At 46.4% G+C, this 17321-nt stretch overlaps 1 protein-coding gene across 1 annotated transcript in view; it reads left to right on the top strand.

The window, feature by feature from the left end:
• LOC119173412 (uncharacterized) overlaps positions 1-17321 on the top strand; it is an 80046-nt gene that overhangs the window by 51460 nt on the left and 11265 nt on the right. The window contains exons 14-17 of the mRNA XM_075889844.1: positions 431-505; positions 1011-1089; positions 3945-4018; positions 4750-4827. Of these exons, the coding sequence (XP_075745959.1) occupies positions 431-505; positions 1011-1089; positions 3945-4018; positions 4750-4827 (306 nt within the window). The remainder of the gene's footprint in view (positions 1-430; positions 506-1010; positions 1090-3944; positions 4019-4749; positions 4828-17321) is intronic.

The raw sequence follows: 17321 nt of genomic DNA, 5'->3' as shown, positions 1-17321 counted from the left end.
AAATAAGCACATCGTGAGGTTATGTTTTGTTTGTCTTTATGTGCATGCATAAAATTATCGCAAACAAAAGCAAGAGAAACGAGAAAAAAGGAAAGCAGGGAGGTCAACGTGATTAAGAAATTTACGGCACCTATGAAGTACCCAGCTTTTAAAAAGGTTCGTGTGAATAATGATTTAAAGTATGTTTGTGCTATAGTAGATCTCGTCAAAAATATAACTTTAGGAAACCGCTCAGATCATAAAGAAAGCGTTATATAAATGACCGTGTAGGTTTTTACATTCGCCTGGACACTACTGCCAGTCAAGGATCTGGATCTAATGCAGTAAGATGTGCTGTGTGAGCATACAGAGCGTAAGGAATCTTCACGGTGCATTTTCTCGGGAATTCAAAACATACCAAGAGCACATAAGGAATGGTTTGTTCCTACAGATTCCAGTTGTCGAAGGATGCGTATGCAAGAAAGGGAAAGTAGCACAGCAGTTGCGTGATGGAAGATTATGTGTGGTAAGTGAACCATTCGACTGTTTTTTTTTGTTCGACTGTACTATCACTTGATAATTTCACTCACTCACAAAGAGCTCACTAGAGCTCTTTTTCCGCTTCTCTACCCGTGAAAATATGCTTTGTCACAATTTCTTTACTATGTTTTGCAGTTACATCCTCATTACCAGTGCCATTTTTGATGTATTTACGTTTTCCGTGGAGTTTATTTTCTGCGAGTTTCACACACACACACACACACACACACACACACACACACACACACACACACACACACACACACACACACACACACACACACACACACACACACACACACACACACACACACACACACACACACGCACACGCACACACACACACACACACACACACACGCACACACACACACACACACACACACAAACTTTGCTGTGAATGTGCGCTTTTTACCTTTGTTTTAATATTTACACGTGCCACCCCAGACATTCCCGTCAGTCTTTATCATCACCTTATTTCGGTGTTTCAGTATAAACACGCATTGAGCTGGACTGGCATGAAGCTGCAAGAAGTCGGTGTGTGCAAGAAAGGAAAATGCGTGGAACATCGTAAGACTGTTCTTTTTCTTTGTGTGAACGATTGTTTCTTTTGCGTCTAAGACGCAGGTTGAGCACTTCACTTTCGCAAGTTGAAGTCGAAAATCACGAAAACAAGAAACAGACCACACTCGCGTGCATCTGTAGGTGCTCATATAAGCTTAATGCACTTGGTACGAATAACACCACATACCCCCTCCAAAAAATATTCAGAAATAGGTTAAGGCTTCACCAAACACGCGATATAATTTTCCACGCAGGCATACTTTGTCAAGACATTTGAGTTCATTCGAAGTTTGATATTTTTCGTAGAACACTGGATGCTGTTTTATTTTAGTGTACGTTACGTCGTTATGTGTATTTGAATGCTGAAACTTAAACAAATGCATATTTGTTTTTTTGTTTTATACAAATGTATTTCATTTTGGTGCATTTTGGTTCCTGCTCATTTGGAAATTCCACATGTGTAGAAGACACTACCAGTCTCCATTACGCTTACCAAGCCTAAACTGTTTTTTGTGCACTTTTTCGCCATGTGGAACAGAATGAGGCTTTTGAAGCGTGCTGCGTGCAGCATGTAGGGGCAAAGCATTTTAATGAATATGCCTGTCCGTTGTGCGTTCTCCGTACTTATTGGGATGATGAAAATGGCACTGATGACAATTCAAGGCACCAATTATACACGATTCCGATGATGAACGTTGGTGGGCTCGTCCATTGCTGGGTGTGGTCCGTGCTGACGGTGACGATGATGCTGAGGACCATGAAGAATAAACACGTTCCAGACTACACTTTCTATTTTTGCCACGGATATAAACGATGGCGCAGCACTCTCGCCCGGGAACGGCGACACCGACGCAAACGATACCCTACGACGCTGATGATAATAAAGCGTATAAAAGAGTTCTAGACCACGCATTCTCTTTTTTCTATGAATGGAAACACTCGTAAAACACTTTAGTGCGCAAAAGATGAAGCTTATGCAGACAAAAACCTACCCCGCCGGTGAGCGCAAGGCGGGCAAGTGTGTGAACGTGTATAGTATGCGAACCGTACAGATGCGAAAAATAAATGTAGGTCATGTGAACGAGTGTGAACGCGGAAACACAAATGTGCGTGCTGAATGAAACCTAGTCTCTATTATTCATAGAGTAGAGGTTTCATTGTACTGTAGCTTTCTCTCCAGTAGCAATAAGTAATGTGAATATGTCTCGAAGTGCATTATTAAGAAACGATAGAAGCATATTGGACATTCGTGTTAGCAGTGCCATTCAACAGTGACGGGTAGCTGGAAAACCTTATCTAGGGCCTGACCATATAATTAGAAAGAATCGCCAGGTTTATACCTTTGTCAAGAAAGATCATCACTTAGGCTGCATCATTTCGCCACTTACAGCCACAAATAAAAGCAAACAAGGTAGAAAATGGTCACAAGGTAGTATAGATGAAAATACTTCGAGTGTGATTAAGCAAACATCACGTAAGTGTCAAACAGTTGATAAACATAGCGGGCAGAGTGGTACTACGAAGCAAGTTAACTGCGAAAGCAACTACCGACCACTCATTTTTCTATATATTGATCCCAACAGTAAATATGAGATCAAATTTATTGAAAGGATGTTTTATTTATCACTGTTACAGTTGCATCTATTCGTTCCAAGCGTATGCGCAGTTTTCTATAAAGTGCTCAGTGCACAACGGCTCTTTTTGTAGAAAGTAGGTCGCTCAATAAATGTGTAGAGTGGCGCACAGCTAAACACCGCTATATTTAGGGCAAGAAAAATAAATACAAAGAACTTTGGTTTAAAGTGAAGCTTTTTTGAATTTAATTTGACTGCAAATTCGGCATTTGGTGCAAACATACTTCAGCTTCCGCATTTCATACAATCTTGACCTTTTTTTGATGTTGTCAAGGTACCTTTATTCAACTGAATTTCACCCCACCGCGGTGGTCTAGTAACTAAGGTACTCAGCTGCTCGCAAGTCGCGGGATCGAATCCCGGCCGCAGCGACCGCATTTTCAATGGAGGCAAAAAGTTGTAGTCCCGTGTGCTCAGATATTAGTGCACGTTAAAGAACCTCAGGTGGGCCATATTTCCGGGGCCCTCCACTACGGCATCTCTCATAATCATATAGTGTTTTGGGACGTTAAACCCGACATATCAATCAATCAATCAATCAATCAATCAATCAATCAATCAATCAATCAATCAATCAATCAATCAATCAATTAATCAATCAATCAATCAACCAATATATCAATCAATCAATCAATCAATCAATGAATGAATCAATCAACTGAAGCTTCTACTGACACCGCAGCCTATTTTTCTTCGGCACATTACCCTTCGGCACCGATCGAAGTTCATATTGACACCAGCGGCATTGACATAAGTGCAGTTACGCTGCAATGAAAAAAAAAAACAAAAAAACGAGTCATTGCACGTGCCATTTATACGCAATTCATGCCATTGCATGCTATATGCTATGTTTTTTACATTGTTTGATACTTTGATGCTGGCTATTGTGTCGTCGATATACACTTTGTTGCTTTCTTGCACAGTTAAAAAAAACACTAAGCAATAAGACGTCTGTGAGAAAACAGTATGGTGCAATAATTTTGGCAATGTTCACTTTCTTTTTGTGACTATTTCTGAAAAAAAAAAGACACCCGTCTTTAGTGTTTCACATAATAAATCGCTTTTGTCCCCAGAAATTTTGTACATAACTTAAACCATAAAACATAGAACAGTATCTTTGATGCACTGATATGTAAGTCGAGATTATTTATGCACAGTTTTCGTCATAATGTCTTTGTGGTTTTACCACGCGAAAAGATTCACTTGACGCTTTCATTCGAATTACAGCTCCCGACCAACCAGTCCACCATGAGTTTAAGAAGAAAGAGTGCAAAATCAGTAACGTTCAAGTCTCTCCTAAGGTACGCTCTGAAAGAGTCCTAATATGAAAGGGTACAATTTAGGTGCAAATTAGACCAACAATATGCGTACACTAATAAGGTAGATACGACTTATCACAAAATTTGGTGGTTCATGGGAAGGAAAAAAAAAACGTGAGAAATTAACAAAGCAAGCGCACTAAATTTTCAGCAATGATTATCGAATCAGTAACTATTATGTGGCAATGAGTAATTCAACTAGAAGCTCTTACCAAATTCTTCTGCACATAACATCTATATAAAAGTCAAGGCTCAATCTGTTTTATCTCACAGGAACGAGCACACAAGGAGTATCCTTATTCGCTAAGAATCCTTCAATAATTAAACCTTCATAAACGTTTGCAGTTCTTTAAGGTTTACCACGGGCATTTTAATTCTGACCCACCTGATGTATACCTCTGTAACAAACGATGATGTCTGCGATTTTTGAGAACCATCAGCTGTTAGGCGTTCCACTTATCACTAATGTGAGCACTATTATATAGACGGAAGACTGCACTTTTATATGGGCTAAATTTTATAGCAAGCTGTACTTTATGACAGCAATATTTATGGTTACGTAATGCCTCACGTAGTAGTAAATTTCTCTTACGACAATCGACATCAAGCGATGAACTTATACAAAGTGTCCGACTGCCGGTCGACAGCCGAAAGAATTTACTTAACGCGAATAAATGTACGCAATAACAGATGATCAAATTTGTTCTTTGCAGCTTATTGTGGCAGCCGGTTGCGCCGCGACTTGCCGGCGTTATCAGTTTGAACATCGCCCCAACGGTACACTGTGCCTTGTAAGTAACCAGCTAGATAACGCCTCACTACTTCAATTGTCGAGTTCCTTCAACACAAGGTGGCTCTGTTTTCAATGGAGAACGTCTGGCGGATCATTTAGGTGAAGCTCGAAATACTTAATAATAGCACCAAGACCAGAGATGCTGCAAGTAATGATTAGACAGGCCTTAATTACCTATAACCAGTTGTTCCAAAGGCATAGGCAAATAAAATCTAGAAATATTATCTGCATAATGCTGCTGCATTTGTTTAGTGAACTTGAAGTGAAGTGAATTTTATTGCCACAGAGGTACAAAACGTGTTTAAACAGCAAAGATGGTGGGATAAAAGCTCAATAAAGCCAGCTTGCCTGGTCCCACTTACGCGAACAGTAACAGCAGCAGCAACATTAACGGGAATTCCCACTTGTCACAATAATAAAATAAAAATACACAAAACAAAGCAATCAGGAACTGAGTAAGAAACACACACTTTAAACAAACACACAAACTAGGTTGGTATTCGTAAAATTAGTTGACACAATGTCTGCTTAGAAAGCAGACGTGTGCTGTCATCACATGATCGTTCCATGTTTAAAAGAACTCACAAGATAAAGTGGCCCACTGTGATAAATTTGAGTTTCAAAAATATAGCGTGCATATGGTAATTGTCAGGTGCATCAGCAACAGCCCGTAAGGCTTGCTTCTGCAGTGTGACTATATGGCCTAATGGCTGTTTTGTGTTGTTTGACCAAACAAGGTGGCATTAGCGCAGATGCGAAGAAAATAGTGCATTATATATCACGAGTTTTCGTTGTATTCGTAGCAGTCTCCGACATCTGCGCAACATACTTAAGGATTTGAAAATCCCAGGTAACCAGTTCAAGAAAAATACTGCCTAATGTTTTAGCCGACGTTGAAAGTACTACTTTTGAGTCTTTTAGCGTAATAACTTTGTGAGATAGTAGGGCCTGGATTTCGCTCTAAAAATTTCGCTTTTTTTGATTTGCTTTTTTGATTTGCTGATTTCGCTTTTTTTGTCTTGATGAAATTGAGCAGAAGTGATTTTTTTACTAGTCATAAATTTTTCTTAGCACTTCAATTGCTAAATGTATTAAGTTCATAATTATTTATTCTTTAAACGACGAAACTGGTATCATCCGCGTAAATAAGGTATTTAAATGAATCAACAGCAGTCACGATATCATATATATATAAATAATTAAAATTGGCCCAGTATGCTGCCCTGGGGCACAACCCGCCTAATAGGGTTTAAGTAACTTCCAAATAAAGTTAAACGATTCTGCGTATGGTGTATCAGTTCAATTTATCTAGCAGGCTGTCATTATTTATTCTATCAGAAGATTCTGAGAAATCTAAAAATACTTTTAGTGTTAGCTTCCTAGTCTGAATACTGAGTGAGTGAGTGCGTAAAAACTTTATTGAACATGTCCGGCGTCATTGAGCGGGGTGGGGCTACAAGCACCCCGGCCTAGGTGACGGCCTCGAGTCCTTCGACACGGGTGGCATCCTGGGCATGCCGGACAGCCCACAGTTGATCGGCAAGGTCATGGCTGAGCAGAGCCGCCTCCCACCGTGCCTCGCGGTTCGAGACCGCCATGTCTACCGGGTTCGTAGGGGACTGCTGCGCGTTACCGGTACACTTCCACAGAATGTGCTGCAGCGTCGCTCTGGCTCCGCACGGCTTACACGCGTCGGACGTATAAATGCATGGGTAGCAGAGGCGAAGGATCACCGGATTTGGGTACGTGTGTGTCTGTAGTTGTCTCCAGGCAACCTGCTGTTTCTTGTTTAGTTTGGCGTGGGGTGGTGGATATTTGCATCTGTTTAGTTTGTAGTGTTGCGTGATGTCTCTGAAAGTGGTCATGCGATCCCCCCACGTTCATTCCCGCATCGCTGTCGAAGTGTGCGAGACATCGGGACTGTCGGCAGGCGTCGCAGCTCGGCGTGTAAGTCCTCGAGCCGCGGCGTGGGCAGTCGCGTTGCCCGCAAGCGGAGGGTCCGTGTGGGCGGGGGTCCATACGAGGAAACTGTCGCTTTTGCGGCAGATGTTGCGTTCGTGAATTTGGAGAATGCGGGCCGCTTCGCGGGAGATCCGGCCGCTGGCGTAGTTGCGTATCACCGCCTGCGAGTCGCCTATTATCACCTCGGCGTCCGTGGTGGCTATCGCGAGTGCTATGGCAGCTTCTTCGGCCGCCTCCGTCTCTTCCGTGCCTATCGTCGCACTCATCGGCCGCCTCCGTCTCTTCCGTGCCTATCGTCGCACTCATGACACAAGTTCCTCCATGATCTGTGATCGCGACCGCGAAGCCGCGGTGGCAGTCGTAACGGGCCGCGTCCACGTAAACTGTGTCTTTGCTATTGCCGAATTTCTTTTCAAGATCTTGGGCACGCCTGTTGCGCCGACCGATGTGATGTGTCAGGTGCATGTTCTTAGGCAACGGCAGAACGACGATGCGCTCGCGAATACGTCTGGGTATCCCGACCTTTGCGCCGCGCTGCGTATGGTAGTTTATACCCAGTGTCTCGAGGATGTGTCGACCAGTTCTGGTCTTCGCCAGACGTTCGTACTAGGCGATGTTGTGTGCTTCGATTATCTCATCTAGAGTATTGTGCAACCGCAGCTCGAGAAATTTTTCCGTGCTGGTATTGGCCGGTAATCCGATTGCGCGTTTGTACGCCTTGCGGATGAGACAATCTAGTTTGGTGCGTTCAGTCGCCTGCCACTTGAGGTAGGAGGCGACGTACGTTATATGGTTCATAACGAAAGCATGTACCAGGCGAATGGTATTGCTTTCCTTCATTCCGCTATGCCGATTTGTTATTCGTTTCAGCAACCGGATTGTTTCATTGACCGCGCCCTCTAGTCTGCGAACGGTTTCGCCGTTGTGGCCGTTGGCGGACAGGCGCAAGCCCAGTACCCTAATGGTGTTAACTTGTGGGATGACAGCGCCGTCTGATGTGCGTACATTAATTTCTCTATATGTGCACTCGAATGCGGAATAGGCGTTCTTGGGTTTACGGCCCTTGCGCGAGGGTCTATAGAGCAAAAGCTCCGATTTAGCGGCTGAATATTCGAGGCCAGTGTCGCGAAGGTAGTCCTGCACCACGTCGACGGCTTCCTGCAGCGTTTGCTCTACGTGGCCGTCATTTCCCTCGGCAACCCAGGGGGTGATATCATCGGCGTACAAGCTATGGTAGAGGCCTTCTATCTCAGCAAGTTTTCGTGGTAATCCGACAAGCACGAGGTTCCGCAGGGCTCCGTAGTCTCGCATGGGCGAGATTACGGAGCCCTGCGGCGTGCCCGTACAACCCATGTATATGTCTTGCAATTCTAGTCCGCCTATCGCTAATCGGGCCCGGCGGTCCGTAAGAAAATCTCGTACGTAGTGGTACGTTCTCTCGCCCAGTCCCAACGCTCGTATACTTTCAAGTATCGCAGCATGGCTAACGTTGTCGAACGCCTTTTTGAGGTCGTGCCCGAGTATCGCTTTGGCGGATCGTGTGGAATTGTGTACGATATCGTGCTTGAGTTGAAGCATAACGTCCTGCGTGGAAAGGTTACGACGGAACCCCAGCATCGTGTGTGGGAGCATGTTTCGGTCCTCGAGGTAGTTGGTAAGGCGAGCGAGAACCACATGTTCCAAGACCTTACCAACGCAGGACGTCAGGGATATCGGTCGAAGGTTGTCAATCTGTACTCGTTTGCCCGGTTTGGGGATCATAATTATGCGCGCCGTTTTCCACGAGTTCGGTATAGCGCCCGCATTCCAGCACTCGTTCATGTAAGCCGTCAGTTGTTCTATCGACTCATCGTCCAAGTTACGTAGCGCTTTGTTGGTTATCCCGTCTGGGCCTGGCGCCGACTTTGTGTTGAGCCTGTGCAGCACCGCCCTCACCTCTGCAACGCTGAAGTCCTCGTCTAGCTCCGCGTTACCCTCACCCGCACAGGCGTATGCCGAGTGTGCGAGGGGGCTACGTGACTGAAAGTAACGGCTTCGCACGTCATCTAGAAATTCCGCGTGGGTGCCTTTGTAGTCGTGCAGCAACTTGTTAAGCTTATGTGCGTGCGATGTTTTCGTCTTCTCCGAATCCAAGAGGTGCCGGAGGAGATGCCACGTCTTGGCCCGTCCCAGCTGGTTCTCCATCCCATTGCAGATCTCTTCCCATTGCGTTTTGCATACCTGTAACGCGGCTCTTCCATGTCCCTGCTTAGCCGTGCTATGCGTCTGCGCAGCGTTCGACTGTGGCGTTGACGCTTCCACCTGTCTTGCAGGCTGCGCTTGGCTTCCCACATGCGTAGGAGTTTGCTGTCTACCACTTCGAGCTGTGCTTCTGGCGGAACCTCCCACGTCGCCGTTTCTAAATCCCCCTTGAGCGTCGCAGTCCAGCTATCTATATCCTCAATAGCCACACTGCCACGATTCTGCTCTTTCCGGACTTTGCGAAACGCGTCCCAATCCACCAGCCGGTGGATCTTGCCCTTGGTACCTTCCCGATGAAGGCGGTGGTGAGGTTCAGCGTCGACCTGGATCTCGATCACTGAGTGATCGCTACCCAGGTCCTCCTGTGTATTGTGCCATCGCGCGCTAGCAACGTTCTTGGTAAATGTGAGGTCGGGTGAGGTGTCTGCATATACGCTGTTGCCCCTGCGCGTAAGCGTGGATGGGTCTGTGATGAGCTCGAGGCCCTCATTCTGCGCATCGTCCCAAAGGCGCTTACCTTTTGGCGTTTCGTAGCCGTACCCCCACGCCGCGTGGGGCGCGTTGAAGTCGCCCACGATGAGCAAGGGCCCGTCGGCAGCTGCCTCGCGCGCCTCTCGCAGTAACGTGATAAAGTGGTGTCTGGCGTTGGGTCTGCTATACACGTTCAGCACAAACAGGCCGGGGCCGCGCCCTTTCGTCGGGATGAGCTCTATGAGTACATGCGGTATGCTAACGTTCATAAGTTCACGTTGCGCCACGGTGAGGTTGCGTCGCACCAGCGTTGCAGCGGCCGGTGGGGCTCCCGCGGTCACAGCTTCGTCTATAGATTTGTACCCCGCCAGCTTGACCGGGTCATTGGTTTCCTGCAATAGTTTTACGTCCGGTCGTTGCCGGCTACGTAAGAATTGTTGGAGAAGCGCCCGTTTCCTCCTGTACCCTCTGCAGTTCCACTGCCAGATAGTGAACGTGTTCCGTGTGTTATGCTGTTGTGGGCGTTGTGTTTATGTGGTTTCGTGTCGAGCCATGGTGACTGTACGTGTTATGATTTGCCGTCCGGCTGATCCTGTGCCTCTTCGTCGGGTAACGGCCTAAAGTACGGTTTCCCAGTCGTTCGTACTGGGCGACCCACTGCGCCCGGATGTCGCATTTCGATATTGTCTATGCGCGTTTGCAGCGACGCGACCATTATTGTGAGCTGAGATATTGCAATGCTCAACTGTTCGGTTTGTCCGGTTTGCTGAGCAATTGCGTTGTTAAGTTGCGCGGTTTGCTGCGCGTGTTGGGTCATCATCGCGTCTACCTTGTCGTCGAGTCTATCGACTCGTTCGCGGAGTTTCTCCTCGCCTGTCTGCGATTTGACGTCGAATTGTTCCGGGTCAAGTGCCTTACGTTTAGTGGGTGCGGGGTGCGCGTCTTGAGCCTCCATGACTTCCTCCACACTCTCGGCTGTACTAGCAGCCGCATCGGTGCGACGTATTTAATTGTAGGAGGAGGAGGAAAGGAACTGTCGGGGCCTCCCCCTTCAACGTGGCAATTTAGTTTCTTAACCTTGCATTTTCCTGCTGTAGTTTTCGGATTATTGATTAGAATTGATCCAATCGTTTCTGCATTAGACTTTCTGGGTCGCTGTTGAGTTTGTAAGCAGAGCTGCCGCGTCTGTCTACATCTGGGTTTCTATTAATGGCAGTCTCGGTTCGCGTTAGCGGTGCGCTGGGCGCGCGTCCGGAGGCGACGTTCACCCACCCCAAGTTATGGGGGTCAACCTCTCCTCCGCCTTTGGCTGCAGCTGTGTGGTTGGCTCGGGCCGTCGACGTGCTGCGAGGCTTCCCTGAACGGGGTCGGGAGACGCTGCAAAAGCGGGCTCGAAAACGAGTACGGGAGCGAGTGCGGCTCCACGCGCGGGTATCCCTCGAGGCTGATCGACTGTTGCCGCTACGTCGTCTCGGTGCTTGGCGTCGTCCGTAGCGCTCCTCTCCGTCGTTGACTGTGCTGCTACTGCTGTAGACGGCCTCAGCTTCCTCGCGCATTCTGCGTTCCCACTGTCGGCGCTTGACTAGGTAGGGTGTCTTGTACTTAGCTTTGCACTTGTGGTCTCCGGTGAGGTGACCTTTTCCGCACAGTTGGCACACCGGCTCGCACCGATGATCGTCGGGCGGGTTGCCGCATCCGCACCCACGACACTTCTTGTCGTTCGGGTTGGGGCACACGTCGGCCCTGTGTCCCAGACGACCACACTCGTAGCACATATCGATATGTTTCTCGTAAAGAGTGCACCTTATCACCATCCCGCCGTAGTTCACGTAACGAGGCACGTAGTAGCCGTCGAAAAGGATTATCACGTTGGTCGTGTTTCCCATGCGCTTGGCATGCAGGACGTTCGGGTTGCGGTGGTTAACCAGGCTTCTTACGACGTCCGCCGGCTTTTCGTCTAGCGATATGCCCCTGATGAGGCCTTTAGACGTGTTCTCCGGAGCCGCTCTGTAGGCACTCGCTTCGAACTCGCGGTCGCCAATTCGCAACTTGCAAATGCCTCGATATCGCCTAGCGCGATCTTCTGATGGCGTGCTTACCACAATAACGTTTTGTCGCTCATTGAGACAGACGCTGTCCTCCTCGGCTACCTCGCGCCCCACCCCTGCAGCGTTGCGTATGCAGCAGTGGACGCAGTCCTTCTGGTAGTGGGATACGTTGAAGCCATCGCGGGGTCGCACGATGATCTTGTAGTCATCCGTCGGCAGGTTGGGCATTCGGCTCGTCATGGTGATCTTCCGCACGTACTGCGTCGCTTTCTGTATAAACGCCGCCTTCTCGGTAGACGCTGGCGTTGCTTGCTGGTTCTTCGCCGGCTTGGTGTCTCCACCCACCTTCTTGGTGTTTCGTTTGATCTCGCACCATCCCTGCTCTTTTCCGAACTCCGTCGGCGATATCTCCTCCCCTTCGACTTGCACGAGTTCAATTTCGGGCGCCGGCGCAGCGGATGGGGCACCCGCTGGCTCCGACAACTTGTCAGGCCTACCATGCCTTGTCTACTGGCTTGACTGTCGTGCCAGCGTGGCTGTACGGGCAATCTTCGAAAAGTGACCGAAACATGGGCTCACCTGCACAAATGGTATCGGGAGAGACCGCCGGACTTTCGCAGTCACTTGGGAATATTCTGAACTGAATGGCTGGAAAGAAATCGCCGAAAACCATAGAAAATCTGCGGAGCCGATGCGACGCGCGTCCGCACACCGTGGCCCCCTAGCGACCTCCTGAATACTGTTCAAAATTATTTCTTTTTGCTTAAGAAGAGCACTTTCATTCGAACAGCCTGATCTGAACCCATGTTGCGAATACGTTATTACGGAATCCTTGTCAAAGGAAGAACTCTTTGAGGAAAATAATTTTTTCTAAATGTTTAGAAAACAAAAAAAATGATATAGGTCTGTGATTGCCTAAATTATTTCTTTCACCACCTTTATGCCCCACAGTTACCCTTGCAACATTCATGAATTTGTTGAGCAAAAATGCTAGATGTTAATGCGATGTTCTAAATACGTGTGAGGCAATGTGTGCTCAGGTCGATGATATGAAAGATTGGTTCAAACTTTAGCCCATTCACGTCCTTACTTTTCCTTCACCTCAATTTTTTGAACACGTTTGGAATGCCATTATCATCTGTTTGATATAGGTACAATGAATGTGTGAGGGGGTTGGGTAAAGACGTCAACGCATCTTGACCAGGAGTGATTTCAGCCAATGATAGAAAGTACTCAATAAATTTACTCGTTAGGGCTTCATTTTTAAAGCTCTTGCTTTTTTACTTTCAGCTCATTAGCAATAAAGACGGACCGATAATGTGAGAGGACAGAATTCAGCTTATTCCACAGCTGCTTTAAATCCACAATGCCCTCAAATATGGCGTAGTATTAGTCATGTTCAGCCTGTTTAAGCAACTTAGTCAAGTGATTACGGATTGTCTTAAACTCTTTTAACATGGCAGGGTCACGAGTGCACACGAACAAATGATAAATATTTGAATTAACTTAAAACAAAAAAGATGGTTTGCGAGCTGGTTTGCTCTTTTTTAGCTTCTTTATAAGAGAAAGTTCATGAAATACCAAGCAGAATGTATTATTAAAATGGTCATAAGCCTTTTTAAGTGAAGAACGAGACAGTAGGTCATTCCAGCTTAACAAGCATATTTATTCACGAAAACAAAAAAGAGATCGTGGATTGATGTCTTGAAAGTAAATATCACTTTCCTGTGAAAGTTTTTACAAGTTTGTACATTGGTAATCAAATAGATTGGCAAAGGATCACTAATCGTAAAACTAATCGTACCATAATGTATACTACATTATGGTATCAACAGTGTTTGTTATGAATAAATCAATTAAAGTCGCTGTAGTGGCTGTAACGTGAGTTAGGTTCGCTATGACATTCGAGAGGCTGTATGATAGATGCATGTTGGAAAAGTCGGTTTGTTTGTTAAATGTTCTCAGCACGTCAACGTTCATATCACCCCCCCCCCCAAATACTAAAGTATAATCGTTTTTGTTTACGAGACTAAAATGTACGTCTAAGAATCGGAAAGAACTATTGATGCTGCTGTGAGGTGGTCTATAAACAACAGTAATTTGAGTTTTTTTATCTTTCAAACACATCTCTTCAAAATCTTTGCAGCTTTGAGACCAATCATTAACATACTCACAGGTGATACCGGCTTCAACAACTAGCTTCAACATTAACCTCATTAGAGTACCAAGTTTCACTTATCATAATGACTGAAAACTCTAAAGCAAACTTATCAATGAAACTGTAAAACTCACCGTCTTTAGAACGCACCGACTGTATATTTATATGTAAAAAACTTTATGTTTCAATATTCAGTCAACGATATGCGCCTATTAACCAGTATTGCAGTAAATTCACAGGGGTTAGTATACGTCAACGCAATTTTGAAGCGAAACATTGAAAGAACAGTGGCATAAATATAAGGTTAATAACATTATATGTACTTGATTAATTCTGACGACAATGTTACAAAGTAAAGCCCTTTAGGGCTGGCGCTCCCAACAACAAAATTTTCACAAATTTAAACACATAAACAAAAGATTGATGTGGTACAGGCTCTAAGGCATGAATAAATGGTATTGTTGAAAAAAGCTAACCTCTAAATAGTACCCGAGCTTTGTTTAGTCGTACAGACTATAGTACACGTAAATCAAGAATGAAAAATAAGTTAAAATTCACAAAGTATCGCAAATGTTATTTGCATGTCAAATGAACATGCCTGTACTTATTATTACTATTATCATCATAATCACCATCATCATCATCATCAACATCATGATCATCATCATCAGCCTGACTACGTCCATTGCAGGACAAAGGCCTCTCCCATGTTCCGCCAGTTAACCCGGTCCTGCGCTTGCTGCTGCCAATTTATACCAGTAAATTTTTTAATCTCATCGACCCACCTAACCTTCTGTCTCCCCCTGACACGCTTGCCTTCTCTGGGAATATAGTTAGTTACCCTTAACGACCAGTGATTATTCTGTCTACGCGCTACATGCCCGGCCCATGTTCATTTCTTCTTCTTGATTTCAGCTTTGATATCCCTAACCTCCATTTGTTCCCTAATCCACTCTGCTCTCTTCTTGTCTCTTAAGGTAACACCTACCATTTTTCTTTCCATTGCTCGCTGCGTCGTCCTATATTTAAGCTGAACCCTCTTTGTAAGTCTCCAGGCTTCTGCTCCATAGCTAAGTATTGGCAACATACAGCCGTTATATACCTTTCTCTTTAGGAATAGTGGCAATCTACCTGTCATAACTTGAGAGTGCTTGCCAAATGTGCTCCACCCCATTCTTATTCTTCTAGTTACGTCAATCTCGTGGATCGGCTCCGCGGTTATTACCTGCCCCAAGTAGACATAGTCTTTTACAACTTGAAGTGCACTTTTACCTATCTCGAAGCGCTTCTGTTTTCCGAGGTTCTTGTACATTACTTTCGTTTTCTGCAGATTCATTTTAAGACCCACCTTTCTGCTCTCCTTGTCTAACTCCGTAATCATGAGTTGCAATTCGTACCCTGAGCTACTCAGCAGTGCAATGTCATCGGCGAAGCGCAGGTTACTAAGGTACTCTTCATTAACTATTATCCCTAACTGTTCCCATTCTAGGCTTCTGAAAACCTCCTGTAAGCACGCGGTAAATAGCATTAGGGAGATTGTGTCCCCCTGCCTTACACCCTTCTGTACTTATTAATTGGCCCGTTTTAAGAGCGTCAAACACTTCCGTTAATGACCACGCATAAGTATTCACAAATATTCAGCTATATCTGCTATTAGCTGTTTACTTGGCCCATTAGCGTGCCAAAACATAATGACCAGCTCACCCTTCCCATAAGAAGAGCTAGAACGGGCCATATACTACTCTGATAGCGGTATCTCGATCTTTTACACAAAATTCTCCCGTTATGATTGGGACTTTGTAGTTTTCAATCAATACCCACCCAAAACTCAGATTTATGTGATAAACTTCCATTTTAACAATAAATAATGATTATCTTCAGTTGAGCCAACGTATGTAGGTTCTCCGGGAACACGAGGCGACATCTTGATTACGGCGCCCAGGAGCCACTTGGGTGTGACAGGGAGCATTGAGTTAATGGATCTTCAAAAATGTATGCTTGCATCTGATAAACCAAAGTTAGAGGTTCTAATACCCAAAACGTTGTTGTCTGTATATGGGTTCGTGCGTTCAAGCCTACTATAGACAACCAAAAGATGCTTCTGTAACGAGGGCAGTGGGCATGGAGCTCGAAAATAGAAAAGGAAGAAGACATGCTGTGATCGCAGGCTTGCGTTCAGTTAGCCCTTGCGCTCAATAGAGCTTTCGTTCGCCGAGTTAACTCCTGCTGGTTCAACACCCCGTTTCAAGTGGTAGAAGTGCTGAAATACATCTGGTCCTCACCCTGGAGCTTCGTAGCCGCACACTCCAACCACCTTCTGCGATGACTGATCCGGGACCGTCTCAGGCTGCCACTCCAGGTCTCGCACCCATACCTGTCTTCTGCGCTGGTGCTCTCCGGCAGCGCGACCCCCCCCCCATATTTGGTGGCACAGAGGACCAAGATGTGGACAACTGGATTGCCGAGTGTGAACTGGTGAGCGCGTACAATAAGTGGAACGCAACCGATAAGCTCACAAATGTGAATTTTTACCTGACCGACGTGGCGAAACTATGGTACAGGAATCATCAAAGTGATTTCAGTACCTGGTCGGAATTGGCAAAAACTCTCTCGGAAGTCTTTGGACGTCCTGCTGTCCACCGCCTTCGTGCTGAACAGCACTTGCGTGGCAGAGTACAGAGAACAGGTGAGACTTTCACGAGCTACATCGAAGATGTGCTCTTCCTCTGCCAGCTCGTCAACCCGACTCTGAATGAGGCAGGCAAGATAGAAAACATAATGAAAGGAATCGACGACGGTGCATTCCAAATACTTGCTGCGAAGGGTCCCCAGACGGTCGCTGAGGTGATTCAGCTCTGCCAAAGTTATGGTGAGCTGCATAGGCGACGTGCTTTCACACGTTGCGCTGCTCAAGACACCGCGGAGCTCTCATCCCTCGACTATCGCCATGACACTGCCGACCACTCTGCTTTAATGCCACTTATAAAGCAATTCATACGCGAAGAGGTCGCCCGGCAGCTATCTATAATCACCAGAACTACCGAGCCGATGGCACCCTTATCGCCTTCGCTTCGCCAGGTCATTGAATCGCAAGTTGCCGAAGCATTGCCGCCAGCTCAGGCTCCACCACCTGTTACTGCACCACTAACATATGCAGCCGCTGTTGCTCGGCCACGTGCTCCATCGTCTCCGGCTATCTACGAAGCAACTCGCCACGTTTATTCGTCGACGCCACCTGCCCGCCCGTTGACTGTCCCGTCTCCGGCTGTAAACGAAACAACTCGGAACGTTTATAGGAAGCCGCCGCCTGCACGACCATTTCCGGTACCTTATTCAGCGACAAGCGCCCCTACCGTCAGCCAATGGCGCACTCCGGATAATCGGCCAATATGTTTTTCATGTGGCATCCCAGTCCACATAGCTCGTCACTGCTACCGTCGCAGCTTCCCTTCTCATGACATATGACATTGCAGGGGCCTCACACTGCATGCCCACTCAGCCGCGATATCCCGTTCCTGCCGATCCACCTTTAGACGTACGTACCGGTCGCCGCCCATCCGGCTCAAGCCGTTCGCCTTCTCCTCGTCGCAGATCTATTTCTCCAATGGTACG

Source organism: Rhipicephalus microplus, chromosome 3 (genome assembly GCF_043290135.1).
Source record: "Rhipicephalus microplus isolate Deutch F79 chromosome 3, USDA_Rmic, whole genome shotgun sequence".
In the NCBI taxonomy this organism is placed as follows: domain Eukaryota; kingdom Metazoa; phylum Arthropoda; class Arachnida; order Ixodida; family Ixodidae; genus Rhipicephalus; species Rhipicephalus microplus.
The sequence above is the reverse complement of the archived record's forward strand: the minus strand, read 5'-3'. Positions and strand labels throughout refer to the sequence as shown.